Source organism: Achroia grisella, unplaced genomic scaffold (assembly GCF_030625045.1).
Source record: "Achroia grisella isolate CSIRO2021 unplaced genomic scaffold, CSIRO_AGI_Agris_v1 utg642, whole genome shotgun sequence".
NCBI lineage: Eukaryota > Metazoa > Arthropoda > Insecta > Lepidoptera > Pyralidae > Achroia > Achroia grisella.
Genome location: NW_026712979.1, coordinates 5262654 through 5278252, shown reverse-complemented (window position 1 = coordinate 5278252; position 15599 = coordinate 5262654). Strand labels below are relative to the sequence as shown.

Genomic DNA, 15599 nt, shown 5'->3' with positions numbered 1-15599 from the left:
CTCATATTATATTTCAAGTTTAATTTAAATTACTTCAATATTATATTAAATATCTAATATATCCCTTTGTATTGCCATCAAAGTTTTTGTTTATTACGTGGTATAAACACCGCGGAGACTTTCTTTTTTTATGCAAAACTAATTAAAAAAAAAAAGAAATATACCAACATATTACGTAAAATAATAAAAATCGGTCTAGCCATTCTAAAGGTGACGCAGCTCTACCATTAATTTATGTTAATACCATTAATTCTGCCTCTTGAATAACATTTTAGGAAATAAATTAATTAATTAAATGTATATTTGCAATACGACAAATGATTGCACTTTTTGTAGTCATGGTTTACGTGTTACACATCTTATGTTTAATGAAAACCTAAACTTCAATTAAACATCAAAATATCATAAATATAATACGTACAGATAGACTAAAACACTGGTTGCGATTAGGTGTCTTTATAACCATTGGCCTTCATTGCAGAGTGCACCACCCACGAAATAGTCAAGGGTTGTCAATACTCTCTGTTAAATACTCGGCTGTCTCCATCGCGCCTCCGTCTCCATTAACTTGATCCCTAATCACGATAGTAGGATTGTTTGAACAGGATAAATTCGATTCGGTTCTGTTGGTCGACTCACATCGCTGGCAGTCGACCACTACTATTGAGTTTGTGTCCATATCGGTTTCCGTGCTGCTCGTCCGACGGAGATGGTTCGCGTTTGACTGCAGTCGATGCTCCACTATCGCTCGCCATAGACGTAGCTCTACACCACCTCTGTGAAAACAAATTGTCACATAAATAAATTATAATATCTTACAGTAAGATCTTATGATGGTCACGATTTCGATTCCTTGCACGGTACAAATTTTGTATTCATGAATATATGATTGTTTGTATCGGGCTGGGTGATTTCTATGTACATTATGTACATATTTATATCAGTTGTCTAACACTAATAAGAGAAGCTCTGCTTACCTCGGGACTAGATGGCATTTTGTGAAAATAAAAAAGTGTATAACATTACTAAAATTATAAATGTAATGTGAAAGTAAACAAATTTATGATATCCTGGCAAATTAACGACTAAACCAATCATTATGAATTTTGGTATAAACCTATAATTTTTATGTATGTAAAAAATAATATTCTAGTTGGAGCTCAAGTTGGAGTAGCATAAGTGTCTACACGCTTTTCCATACCGAAAGTACGGTGGTGAATTAATTACTAGTGAATTCGCTACGAACGGCTAACTGATCTAACTTCATGATCATCCTATCACGCTCCACTGGAGCCCCATCAGTGTAGACGGGTAAATGTAATATTCATTAAGTCATTAAAAATGAAGGAGTACGCACATTTGTACTTTATTATTTTTTAACCTTACCAGCATGAGACAAAGGTCATAGACTACTTTTATATATATATATATACATTTGATACTTAAAAAAACATATCAGGTTGCTTTAAGGAGCACACAGTGAAGTCCTTTCTTCAGTAGTAGACAATGTGAAATAATTAACGATAATAATGTTTTTATAGAAAAACTTTAAATCCATAGCACTGACAATATTATCTGATTACACTAATAATGAGTGCGTTGCGATTTCTATGTTGATCATCGCATGCCTCTTACTTGCTATACTGTAATTATTTATATAAAAAAAACATATATTAAAAAGAGCAACACACAAGTTTCTTGCACATTCTTCTTGTGATGAATCTGCATTCCGAATGAGTGGTAGAATCAAAATATGACTATTCAAAAGTGCTTGTAATAAGTTTATTTGAATAAAGATTATTTCTATTTCTAATGGTGATGAAATTTTATTACAACTTACTTGAGATTCAACTTAGCGATGTCTTCTCTCTGTGCATGTTGCAACAAATCTGAAAGAGAATATTCCTGTGCAACCAAAGCCCGTGCTGCCGTCTCAGGAACACCACGAGACAATGCCCAATCTCTAATAGGTGCTAGTTGCTCCTGGTCGACTTCTGGCAACTCTTGAGTATGTATATTCCTGTAACATAAATATATATGTCCTCAGTAACGAATATATAACTCCGTCTACGTGGTGTATTATTACTTCCGTAAAGTTGGTGCTTCTTCTTATAAGGTTATTACTCTATACCATACAACAATAAACCCTCTAAAAAAATTATATATATATATATATATATAAATAAATAATTTAGTACTATTATTAATTTAGTATGTATTAACGGAATAAAGCAGAACACACCAAGATAATTTTGACTGCAATTTAATGCTGTCGGAACATAAACTATCGTTTACAAAATAATACATAAAACGGTTCATTATAATTGATGTAACAATAAACTCAAAATTAAAAATTCAAGAAGTAAATTCCAGGATTCCCTAATTATGAAAATTAGAACTTACTGCCTTCCACTCGCCAGCTCTCTAATAATCTGCGTCTGCATCTTCTGTTCTTCCAGCATCTGACGTAGTAACGCTTGATATTGCTGATAGCTATCCAGCAATTCTTGATGCAATCTAGAAGTAAAATATTTGGGAAGTGAGCACAAGCTATTACAGTCTCGATAATTTTTTTTGTTCCTGATGATTTCAGAGTATGGTGAGTTAGACTAGTCATTTAGCACATGTGCCTTTTTTCGGACTACTCTAATATGCTGCTGGCCGTAGCTGGCCTTTACAGCTGCACCGGCCGATAGAGGGCGAGTGCAGATGGCACTCGAAACCAAAGGATGGACTTATGCAGTGGCTGAAGGTCAACTCCCGCCTGACAGATACGACTGTAGTCTGAGGGTACCGCTAGGGGTTCGAATCTCGGCTCAGGCCGTCGTAATTTATAGCACGGGGGCCTAATTTTTTTTTAATGTATTTATTGTGTAATGATGGAAGCAACACAGAAAATCATTACATAGTATAAAACAAAGTCGCTGTTGCCGTCTGTCCCTATGTATGCTTAAATCTTTAAAACTACGCAACGGATTTTGAAGCGGTTTTTTTAAATAGATAGAGTGATTCAAGAGGAACGTTTATGTGTATAATACATGTACACCCGTGCGAAGCCGGATTGGTTAGCTAGTTATAAATAAATTAATATAGATTGATGCTTCCGCTTGTACTATAACGATATAAGTCAGCGAGGTACTAGTAGAGCATGATAGCATGAACATGAAAAATATTCAGTTGGTATTCACCAACTGAATGTTTTTCATGCACCATTTCAAGCACCAGGACTACAAAAACAAAATTTACGGGAAGCGTCGTAAACAAAATTTACCGTAAATTTTGTTTTTGTACATTATAATTTTAGAAGGTGGTATTCTAATTTTATTTTTCTTAGGGATTTAAACGTGTGAATAAATTATTGTTACATTCTATAAATAAAACTATCTACCCGCCCCGGCTTTGCGCGGATATACATGTATACGCTTAGATAATTTAAACTACGCAAAAGACTTTAATGCAGTGTTTAGCAGTAAATAGTATAGTTAAAGTAAATATATCATTTTATACTATGTAAAGATATGGTAATATTAGAATTTTAAATCAATTTAACTTCAAAAATTAAGTAGAGTTTACAGCTATCTATCTACTACTAATTGGAAGAGATATGAATGATAGTTTCCAAAGTATTACTTGTGTATCTCCTGCCGCCACTGGTGCTGCTGGTGGTCTCTAGCTGAGGTTGCTGTAGAGAGTGCGGAGGAGGTGGCCGCCTCCGGAGGACCACCGCCACCGCGACGCGATTCCCCGGCCAGGTTCGCGCCCAACTCTGTGAAAATAATAATTACAAGGTATAACATAAGGCAAGATGCCTTACTTCTCAGGGATAAACGGCATGAGAGGCATAGCGTTATCATTTAAATCAGAAATACTAGACAATACTCTATTGAATATCTAATATGCTATGTTTTTAATTATATTAAAAATGAGACATTAATTTTTTTTATTAAAATGAAACTTATAATCATAAAATTTTTATCACTTTTTCTACTATTTAAGTTCATTTAGCTATTTCAGTTGAGAAGATATGATAAGGAACTGACTGGGACATTTCTTTAGTTCAATTCAATTTATTTAGTACACATAATTTGAAAAATTTACAAACTAACAACTTACCCGGTGACAACACAGTTATTGCGGCTTGTACTGCATTCCGCACTAAATTGTCCAACGCGAACATCCAATGGGGTTTTATACTGTGCATCCTAAGTACAGCGTTAGCAGCCTCTTGGAACATATAGATGGCTGAATGCAACTCATTAATGGCATTAGAGTCGAAATCTAAATCCTCCTTTAGTGTGATCACGGCTCGTTCTATGACCTGCCTATTTTGTTGCGATATATAATCTTTCAAAGCGCAGTGAAGTACTGTTAAATGATTCTGTTAAAAAGAAATAAATTCAATTAAATTTATAGCGTATTTGTACCACAGAATTTCATTGTAATCTGTTCAAATCTGTAAAAATAATTCAGCAAATAAAATAATAATGCCTATAAGAACATGCCTAGCTTTAGATTAGATGGCGGTGTGTGAATTGTCCTGAGATATTAATATTCCAAATATCCATCTAGTCCAAAGCTAAGCAGAGCTTGTGATATGCCTACAAGACATCTAATATAAATACATAGATATCAAATAATAATATACATAATTTACAACACTCATCACCTGTTTTTCCTTCTTCCATATCATTAAATCGGCGTAATATATTATTCTCTTAACTTCATCTCTGTTCAATCAATCATTTACAAGAGTATATTATAATTATGTATCATATTTTTGACTTACCATTGTTAATACAGTATTTCCGAAATCCTCTTGTATATTGTCCATCCATTTGGAGCACACTTTTTCGCTGTCCTGTTCTAACACACGGGAGAGAGTAATACGCCGTTGTGAATCCTTCTTCAGTAGATAGAAACCATCATCTTCCATTTCTACAGACGATCGACCCCCGTTTATCAAATCCACCTGTTTATGGGCATTTATTGTTATTTATCGTTATAAAAAGAAATGTGTATTATTAATGGTTTTCAGGTTACTGTACTATTTGCGATTAAACTTGCTAGTTTTTTTCGAACTATTCTAATGCTTTTGGCACCAGCTGGCCTTTATAGCTTCATCAAACGATAGGGGGCGACGGCACCAACTAAAGTGAAGAGAGGTCGAAGCATAAAAAAAGATAGAGGCCCGCTTTGAAAGGATTATGGGGCAGTTGAAGGCCAATTGTTTTAGACGGATACGACTTTAACAGGGCACCGCTAGAGTGGTATATGCAACAATTGTTTGCACGTAATTTGCAAAAAGTGCGCGCAGCCGCAGTAGAATGAATGCGATGTTAATACTAGTATGAGTCTAGTATGACTAGTTAACACAGTAAATATAGATTCATAATTTCAATGAATAAAACATACCGAACTTTTTAATAATTCATACCTCAGGCGACAAGAGTCCTCCGGATGAATTTCGTCGGTTGAGCAATGTGTCACTGCTATCCATTTCATCAGTAGATGGCGTATTGGGCATCGTGCTACAAACAAAAGTATATAACATAGTTTCCTTAGCATTTTTACAATGTGTGTAAAATTTACATAAAATACGATTATTATAATAATAATTATAGGATTGACAAAAAATCTGTATTTATAAACATATAGCTGTGTCGCTGTCAATATTTCGAAGAATATATTTTGAACATTATTCTTATGAATGTTAGAACGATAAAATAATAATAAAATACACTATAATATCTTAGTTTATTTGTCATTATAATGGTATATTACTAGACAATACATATTAATATAAAAATTTGATACTAATATATTACAAATAAACAGTACTGAGAAAAAACCAGAAAATTTTGCTTGCATAGCTAGAAAATATTACCTGTTCACCACGGGTTTACTCTTAAGAGCATCCTACCGCTTATTCGATTGTATATTTCCCAAATACTAATAAGAATATCCAGAGTTCAGACTTACATAGATGTTAGGGATAAAACGGACAGATCTAGGAAGTATACTGAATGAAATAGTGAAAATAGCAAAATATAAAATTAAAAAAACTAATATATTATCTATATATATAGAAAAACATATTCTATAAAAATATTAATACTGTTCTTATTTGTACAAAAAAATGACGACCCCTTTTTAGTAAATATAATATTAGATATAAATTTTCCTCCTAGACTTGCTCGTTTTTATTTAAACGTCTGTAACAGTAGATGCAATGTTATAGATGTATATATAATTTTGCCTCGAAGTAACACATGCAAAGTCCCATATCAAAGCAGTTATAACATTTATCATAATAATATAAAATTGTGGGTGGGTTGGTGAGAGGTGAGAGTGGATTATTGAATCCATTGCTAGCAATATACCATGTCAGGTTGACCTCCATGCCGTTCCCCCTGGATACCATAATGATAGATTCCTGGTGAATTTGTCACGATTGGCTAACTGACCTGACCATCATCTTATCATCCTCCACTGGTGCCCCGGCCAAGTAAACCGTTAGCGCAGACGGGTGTATCATTCCATTATCATCCATTAAAATAATATATAAAATTGTTAAATAGTATTTAATCAATTTCACCGTATTTAATAATAACTAACATAGAATATAACAAAATTAATGCATTCCTTGTAAATTTGAGTATTAACAATATTCCTTTTTCTACTTTCACGTACAGAAAAAAAATACATTAATTCTATTACATATTGCATAAATAGAATCACATCATATGAAAAAGCTAAATAAAAAATATATAGAATTGGGAAAGGTCTTATAAATATATTGATATGAAGTTTAGGCGACAGAAATTGGTGAATAAGCGTGTAGATATACAAATACAGATAGTTCATGCCGTTGTCATTAAAAACAAGACATTGACAGCGTATTGATTCATAGAACACGATATTTATAACCTACAATATGATTCTTTCGAAACTAATGTTGTAAAAAAGTTTCAATCTTTTGTTCGTAATGTATTACGTAAAAAGTATATAACCAGTTTTAAAATGTATTTAACTTATAGAAAGCTGTTATAAGGAAGTAAGATATTACAGACGGGCACTGCCCCGATATATATAAATCATCTAGAAGAGTTATTTAATAGAGCAATGTTAATATTCTATATGTAATAACCACATGGTTATTACAATTCACGCGAATGAAACTACGGGAGTTTCATCCGCGTGAAATATAAAGCCTATGTGTTATCTGATGTATAAACTATATTATTGTATCTCAGCATTCAGTAGTTTTTGCGTGAAAGACTAACAAACATCCATCCTCTCAAACACTCACAAATTTCCGCGTTTATAATATTAGTAAGTTTACTGATTTAATCTTAAATTGCATTTAAGCATTCTAGTTTAAATTGCCTTATTAAATTAAAGTGACAACTAGAATTAAGTTAATAAGCACCGGTATTCATTGCATCAAAAAAATGTTTAAATATTTTGTACTTATAACAAATTAACAGGTACGTTAACATGATTGCATACACGCTGCTGATTCTACTAGAACTTACAATTATACAGCTGTAGTTATATAATACACATATAAAACAAAGTTTATGGACGGTAACGAAAATTCTAAAACTATAAACGTAAGAAATAAACATTATCAGTATCAGTAACATAAAAACAAAATATATACATTAGTTTATATTGTTACTCGTTCAAATGAAGAATTTATTAATTAAAAAAGGATGAGTGCAATATATGATAGTAAATAGATAATATTAATGTCTATAAAAATATTGTTACGAGCTGAAAAGCGCGAAGTCTATTTGCTATAATACATAAGACAATAATAATTACACACGATAAATACTAACTCTATAAGTTAAAGACATGCATATATTATTTATAGATTTATTTATTATAAGATGTAATAAAAATATAACAAAATTTATCAACATTTGTCCCTCTCATACACAATATAAGTATACCATAACACAGATGTATCCGTAACATTGCGTTTACAACAAAACACATTCTGTGTTATACACGTATACATGTTTAATACATGTTGTAACAATATTTATATCTATGTTACAAATAGTGTTTTCTTTTAATGGAACGGCGGTGTATTTTTATTCTCTTTCTACTTATAAATAAATGAAGTTAAATTAAGGTTACATAAATATAGTATTCTATGAAATCTGTGCATCAATATGTGCTTATTATAAAATGGTTACGGTTACCTGCTATTCGACAAGTCCGGTGGGTATATCAATATCGGTGATAGCATCGACGAAGCTGTCCTAGTGATTGTCGGATTAGACCGGACCGTTTTCACCCTTTATTGTGGGAAAACAAATATAGGCTTAGGTGCAAAGCAGTTAAGATATAATTTTGTGTTAAAACTCTAAATCGTGGTATCTACTGTGATTCGGGCCGAAACAACCAATTTATCTGTTACGGTCGGGGATAGGACTAAAGTAGAATTCATTAGTGTACGTCCAAAATTAATGACTAAATTGTTACGGAATGTTATACTGCATCGGGTTTGTGTTATAATAAACTGAATATATAAAGTAATTTGATATACAATAAATAGTAATTTCTATAATTATTTACACGAAGCACAGCAATTGAATTCGTGCAACACAGTTATTCATATAAGTCTCTAATCGTCTTGCAAATGACGAATCATATTCATATAAAACACTACATTGGATCCAGTAATTATACAGTACCATAAATACAAAAATATAGAGACAATCGTGAAAAAATATAAGTTGTTTGATGATACCAAACAAATTACTTGCGTATGTATTTTGAAATTTACAGTCTTAGCCACTTCTACATTTTTTTATGTTTCAACCCACTTTTACATAAAAAACAGAACAAATATAGTTTATTTTATTAAATTAGGAATATGTCATAGGACTAGTTTATGTATATAGTCATGACATATTAATTTATATAAATATGGAGAACTCATTTCTAGGCTAATTTCATACAAGTACCCACCTTATTAAACCCAATGCAGTAAATTTTTAATACAACCAATAACTGTTTCAACACAACCATAGAAACATTAACTTCTATCATACATGCGCTGCAATACAGTATTTAATTATATTGTGGTACAGTGTCAGTGTATTTGCGCACTAATCTACATACTAGTAGTTAAGATAATTCACAAATATATATATCATCCAATGTCACAATAAACATATTATATGTATATGTAGTTACTTAAACAAAATAATTAATACGATAAACTACTACCAACATTTAGTTGTTAGCGCATTCAATTTAATCCCTCCGTCAGATAATTTGGTGTTAAATTTTCTCTGCACCTGCCTTAATGCCGGTGATCTTAATGTCAATTCGATCATACCACCGTACTAAACTGGTTTAAAATGAATTTAATAAAAAAATCTTATATTGTTCATCAATGTGTATAACCGTATAGATTAGAAAACGAATAATGGAAAATGTAGAATCAAATAACATTTTTAAAGAAAAAACAGAGGTTTACAACGACCGTAGTAAGAGTCAACAAGTTTTGACAGTCTGATTAAAAGTACTTACTTTTATATACAAGAAACCTAAGATGCATATTTGCATACTAGAAATTGGTTTCAAACGGACACTAAGTAAAATAACACATATAACCCAAGTGCAAGTAAGAAAACAAGCAGTCCAATTACTCGCTACTACATGTGTGTTACATGTTCTCAGATTAGTAAAAACCGCTGTACAGAAAAAAAAACATGGAAATCTATTTATTATTGTCGCCTCTCTGCATTTTATCGGCAGAACCATTTGCCATACAATTTAGAAGAAATGTAGTGTCATGGAGAAAATAACAAAAATAACATTTAAAATGTTGCATCTAACATAACATTTCTCACATCAGATTTATATTAACAGACGCATTTTTATTTATAGTAAACACTAGTACAATTAACTTTAGTCTGTTTAATTAAGGACAAATATTCCGTCGTATTATTCCTTTGCAATTAAAAAAAAACCGAATGTTCATACGTTTTTCAGATTAGTTTTGTGGCGGATCAGAATTGACATAATGATGGCGGAAAGGAAAAATGATACATGTATGTACGCATATCAATTCGCTGGTTAAACTGAGCACACCTCGCCCAAATCGTAAGCTCCCTTAACCATATTACGTATGATATGACAAGAATACATCACATATGGACGGAAGGCATTAGAATTTGAACTTAATTTTTAAATACTTAAATCTCATATTAATGTAACCAGGTAAGCCATGCACGAAGTGACCTTATTAGAGACTGTACTCATGAAGATCACTTTTCTTTCCCGCTCGTTTACATGATTATTATAACGTCAAGGCAGAATTAATATATTGGAGCGAATAAACATTAAATAATAAATATAAGTAATAAATTGAAAATTGAACAGCGTCAGATTGAGGTGATTATGATCCGATATAAGTAATCATTCAATAGAGATTGTATGCTAATCTCTAGAAAGTATTTTAACTTATTACTGAGCATATTCTAAGAAACAATGTAAATAAAAGGAAATGATAGCAAGAAATTATGGACAATACAATTCATGATTGTATAAATATGTCAATTTGTTCTACATTTAAAAAACACATCATTGCCAGTAAAAATTATTTATAATATTTAAGATATTGTACAAATTTTTAATATATTAACCTATTATATCTAGTTAATGAGTATGTAAACTAATAGAATATAAATTAAAATTATAATTAAAATTATAAACGTTAACCATGTTTCCACTATATTTTTATAGCCAATCGTGTTATATTTATATCTCGAGATATAATACAAATTTTGTTGTATAAATTGCATATTCAATTGTCCAGAATTTTACATGAGGAACACGAATTAGATGATTAATACTAAAATCACCTCTAATCTTGCAAATAATGAAAAAAGAGCTATAACTATAAATATCGTTCCCAAATATTAGTTCTGCATACAAATTGTTATACTATAACTTTGATACCATACATGAACTGTTCAAGTAACTCCATGCGTTTATAGTAACAAACTAAAGCTGTGTGCTATGTATGTGGTGTAATGAAGGAACTTACTCGATTTCCGGTGAGCTGGGAAGTGTCCCTTGGATGTATGGTTCTGAAATCTTTTTTTGGGATATAGTTTGTCTGGCCTTGTCAGCAGGAACTGAGATGCTACGATTATAATCTATACTGCTTCCTAAACGGCCAGTGTTCTTCTTTTTTCTGTAAATATATTAATGAAATCCTAAATAATAATTTATTAGAATTTTCAATTAATACAATATTTCATTTTCAAGCGACGTTCACAAATTAGTAATGTTTTTTATTATTTTTTTAAATAGTATAATATAATTATTATACTGTTCATTTATAAAAAAAAAACATTCTATTAATATTTCTTAATAAAGTGGTATCAAATATAAAAATGTTGATAATTTCCAAAATTTATAATCATGTACTTCAAAAAACTCAATAAGAGATACGATTAAACACATTATTTCTAATTTTTTTTTATTGCTATATATAATTTTTAAACAAATTTCACTATTAGGTTTACAATCCTACTTTAATTTTAATTATTTATGATGTTTCGACATTGCCGAAATGTGGCATTTTCTTTTTTTAACGAAGAAAATTTATCTCCATCTTACAAATTTTATGACCGTTGTTTTTGTTTATGAAGCAATTTTTGAAAAACATTATAATAATGAAGTACTTACTCGCAAAGGAACCCATCTTCGAGCAATTCAGCTGCTGTAGCACGCTTCTCTGCATCCGAGATGAAGCAACGAAGAATGAAGCTTTTAGCTTTTTGTGATAGCTCATTCGGTATTTCCGGATGTATCTTGTAATAGCCAACCTGAGGTAGTTAATTATTGTTATTACACATTTTTTTATTAGCCGGATTGCCACCCATCTGGTTACCACCACTGGCTAACATTGCAGATATACATGAACAACATTACGGATACAACGTGGTCACGTGACGCCCGTGATCACACGCATTGTCATTCCAGTGTTTTACCGTTTTACCTCGATAAAACATACATCATTGTTAAATATTGTAACTTAAGTAACTTTGTTTCTCAATATATATGATTGAAATGAAAATATACAGAATCGGCTGTTATACTAATGAGAAAGATAGCTGAGTATTGATTATATCACTGAGTATTATATTTATATATAAAAATTACGTGTCACGTTGTTTGACCGCGATGGACTCTTAAATTACTGAACCGATTGCAAATTTAATTTGCATTTTGTGCAATTTATCCAACTTGAAATATAGGACAGCTTACATCTCAATTTATTGTCGCAATATTATTTTATTCAAGAACCTTAGTCAAAGCAATGCGTGGCCAAGTCTGATAGTAGCATATGGGATATATATACAACACAACAACAGGAGATAAGAGTTCGTGAGAGAGTCATGGAGAATAAAAGGTAATATTTAATCATTACATAGTATAAAATAAAGTGGCTATCGCTATCTGTCCCTATGTATGCTTAAAATATATCTTTAAAACTAAACTATCTTAATCATATATGTATATTCAGGGGCGTCACGTGACCACGTTGTATCCGTAATGTCGTTCATGTATATCTGCAATGTTAGCCAGTGGTGGTAACCAGATGGGTGGCAATCTAGAGGAAGGTATAAACCTTCCTCTAGATTCACTATATCTATTAAAAATATATAATACATGTACACCGTGCGAAGCCGGGGCGAGTATTTAGTACTATAATAAAAAAACCATACCTATATAACTAAGAGAAATATTTACATAATAATTATTAAAACATTTCATTACCTTAAACATGGCCGCGTGTGGTGAGCCTAATTCCATGAACGGAGGGTTACCAGTGGCCATCTCTACAACTGTGCATCCAAGAGACCAAATATCCGCCTGTAATACATTAATTTAGATAATTTAAAACAAACAATATTTTAGTTACTTATGCTGGTTTATATAATATTATTTGATAGGGTTAATGTATTAATAAACACTATTTATTTAGATAGATATATATTTTACTTTCTACTTTCTCTACCTACTCAAAGGTAATCTGGAAGACATCATCATTTATTACATCATTATCATTTATTTTTTTTGTTCAATAAAGAATATAAATAAATATATATATATATAACTACATTATATGTTATGAGAATAATAAAACACTATGCATGTATGTAATTTAAATAATCCTTTCATGAGTAATAACATTTTCTCAGTAAAAGTAAACGAATTTAAGAGAATTCAAGAAAATACTTTGGTATCATTAAATTGAAAATTGACCCACAAAGGACTAAATGACTTTAAACCCAAAAACTTACACATGAAAGTGAATAATATTAAATAACATCTAAATGGAATTTAACAAATTTCACATATATTTAGAATGAGTATATCCATGATAGATTAGTGTAACACAATAACAGATTTCCATTATCCTAAATCACATGGGCAAATCCTTTTGTAACAGCTAGTCTATCTATACTAATAGTACAAAGAGAGCGGACTTTATTATGATGGAAATAAACTCCTGAACCACTACACCTATTTAGGAAATTCTTTCACTTGAAAGCTACAGTATTTCATAGTAACATAGGCTATATTAATATACAGCCTATGTTATATTAACATGATCGTTAATATATATAAAAGTCATACATGAGAATTCGGGTGAAGCCGAAAGAATAATATATTAAAGAACTTACTGGTGCTCCATATCCTCTTTGGCCTTTATCAATAACTTCAGGTGCCATGTACTGCAAAGTCCCCGCAAATGTTTCCGTCGAAGGACATAATCCGGCCAATCGTTTCGATGTGCCAAAATCTGATATCTTTACGACGCCACTGTATGTATTCACGAGTACATTATCACCTTTTATATCTCGATGGACTATTTTCTGATCGTGAAGGTATTTTAAACCTGGAAATTTTAGTGCATTTATAAACCTGTAGTAATCTCCCCTTACAAATGAACAAAGAGGACTTTGTAAAGATGCTACATGGCAAGGAGGATAAGACCTTTATGGCAACAAATATTCATTTAGTTATTAGTTCTATTTCATTGATCTATTTAACAACTACGGTCTTATTACAAAAAATCTGTTAAAACTCGGACGAAACGTGGTCTAAATGGTCGTGGTTTAAACCATTCCTAAAGTTAATACTTGGAATAAACCTAACATTATTACGAATCCAGATCTAACAGAGGACTACTTAGTACTACGGTTAAATCGTTCATTATGTATTCCATACAGGAATCAGTCACTCATGTCTGTCACCGTACAATTACGTTCCATTTTACCAGAAAACTGAAAGGATCAAAAATAATATTAGTTCAAAGAAAAATGTATAAACTAAATATAAATTTATTTCTATTTATCTATGTCTTCATTATAACTATTTCATTAATATATAATATTTATTAATGTACTATTAGGCTGAAAATCAGTTTTAAATTACAAGTAGGAGTCCTATACGGAGAAAAGGAACGGCGAGATATTTTTATTGGATCGTTCGAATGGTGACTATTTCAAAGTCAAATGAGTGAAAAAATAACAAATAACGTCTTTTATATATTTTTATTGTCGTAAAATTTGCTTTAAATGTTTTTAGTTAATATATTTTTAATTTAGTTAAAATATTTTTCCAAAAACTACAACTTACAATAGAATTTTTAAAATGGAGTTTGTATTTTTGCATTTAGACCACTGTTAAACTAGGGGCATCGCAGGTCTAACTTTAGACCATAGACGAATCACGATTTAGAGATAAACTTCATTTTGTAATAAGGAATACATTGGTGAATGGTTTATTACTAGTGCTAAACCAGGTTTATCTTTTTGTAATAAGGCCGCTAGAGTTTATAACGTCACTAAAATTCATATAACTATTAATTTCATTTTATTTATCTATTTGCTGCATATTACACGCTAGTTAGTTTGTATTCACACGTTTCGACTTATAAATGTAAATTTACAACAATTATCTAAAAGAGCAACACGCAAGTTTTTTGCTCATTCTTCTTTTAATGAGACAGCTTTCCAAATGAGCAGTAGATTAAAATAAGATAACTATGACCACTCAAAGGTCCTTAAATTAAGTTTATTTGAGTAAATGATTTTCTATTCTATTTATCAATTATATTATGGTCTTTACATGATTTATACTATGAATCTTAAATTAGAATTTAAATGCACAAAACTTCTAAAATCTAATTTTAGTGTTTGATTAATACATCTTACAGTTTCCCTTTCATCGTTATTCCACATACATTTTAACATTAACGTATTTTATTGCTAAAAATTAAACTCTTAACTTTTGTAAAAATAAAGGTACCTTCCAGAATTTGTTTGGTATAATAAGCTATTGTCCCTTCATTTTCCTTCAGTGGACCCCATTTTGACTTTAATAAAGCTGATAACGAGCCTCCAGGCACTTGCTCCATGAATATTTTGAAATAGTTATCTTCTGATATAGAACCCAGGTACTGTAAAAGAAAACAAACTAATTTTTATCCATGGCAATATTATTATATATAAGGCTGGCTTACTAGAACATCATTGGTAAGAAAAATTAAA

The 15599-nt window shown here is 31.0% G+C and overlaps 1 protein-coding gene across 1 annotated transcript in view; it reads right to left on the bottom strand.

The window, feature by feature from the left end:
* Positions 1-200: 200 nt before the first annotated feature.
* LOC131849379 (mitogen-activated protein kinase kinase kinase 15) overlaps positions 201-15599 on the bottom strand; it is a 28980-nt gene continuing 13581 nt past the window's right edge. Inside the window, exons 13-25 of the mRNA XM_059199447.1 lie at positions 15358-15508; positions 13728-13942; positions 12817-12912; positions 11722-11861; positions 11075-11224; positions 8214-8309; positions 5435-5528; positions 4787-4969; positions 4114-4378; positions 3631-3766; positions 2404-2517; positions 1841-2020; positions 201-776 (exon numbers count right to left, since the gene is read on the bottom strand). Of these exons, the coding sequence (XP_059055430.1) occupies positions 503-776; positions 1841-2020; positions 2404-2517; positions 3631-3766; positions 4114-4378; positions 4787-4969; positions 5435-5528; positions 8214-8309; positions 11075-11224; positions 11722-11861; positions 12817-12912; positions 13728-13942; positions 15358-15508 (2094 nt within the window). The 3' untranslated portion in view covers positions 201-502. The remainder of the gene's footprint in view (positions 777-1840; positions 2021-2403; positions 2518-3630; positions 3767-4113; positions 4379-4786; positions 4970-5434; positions 5529-8213; positions 8310-11074; positions 11225-11721; positions 11862-12816; positions 12913-13727; positions 13943-15357; positions 15509-15599) is intronic.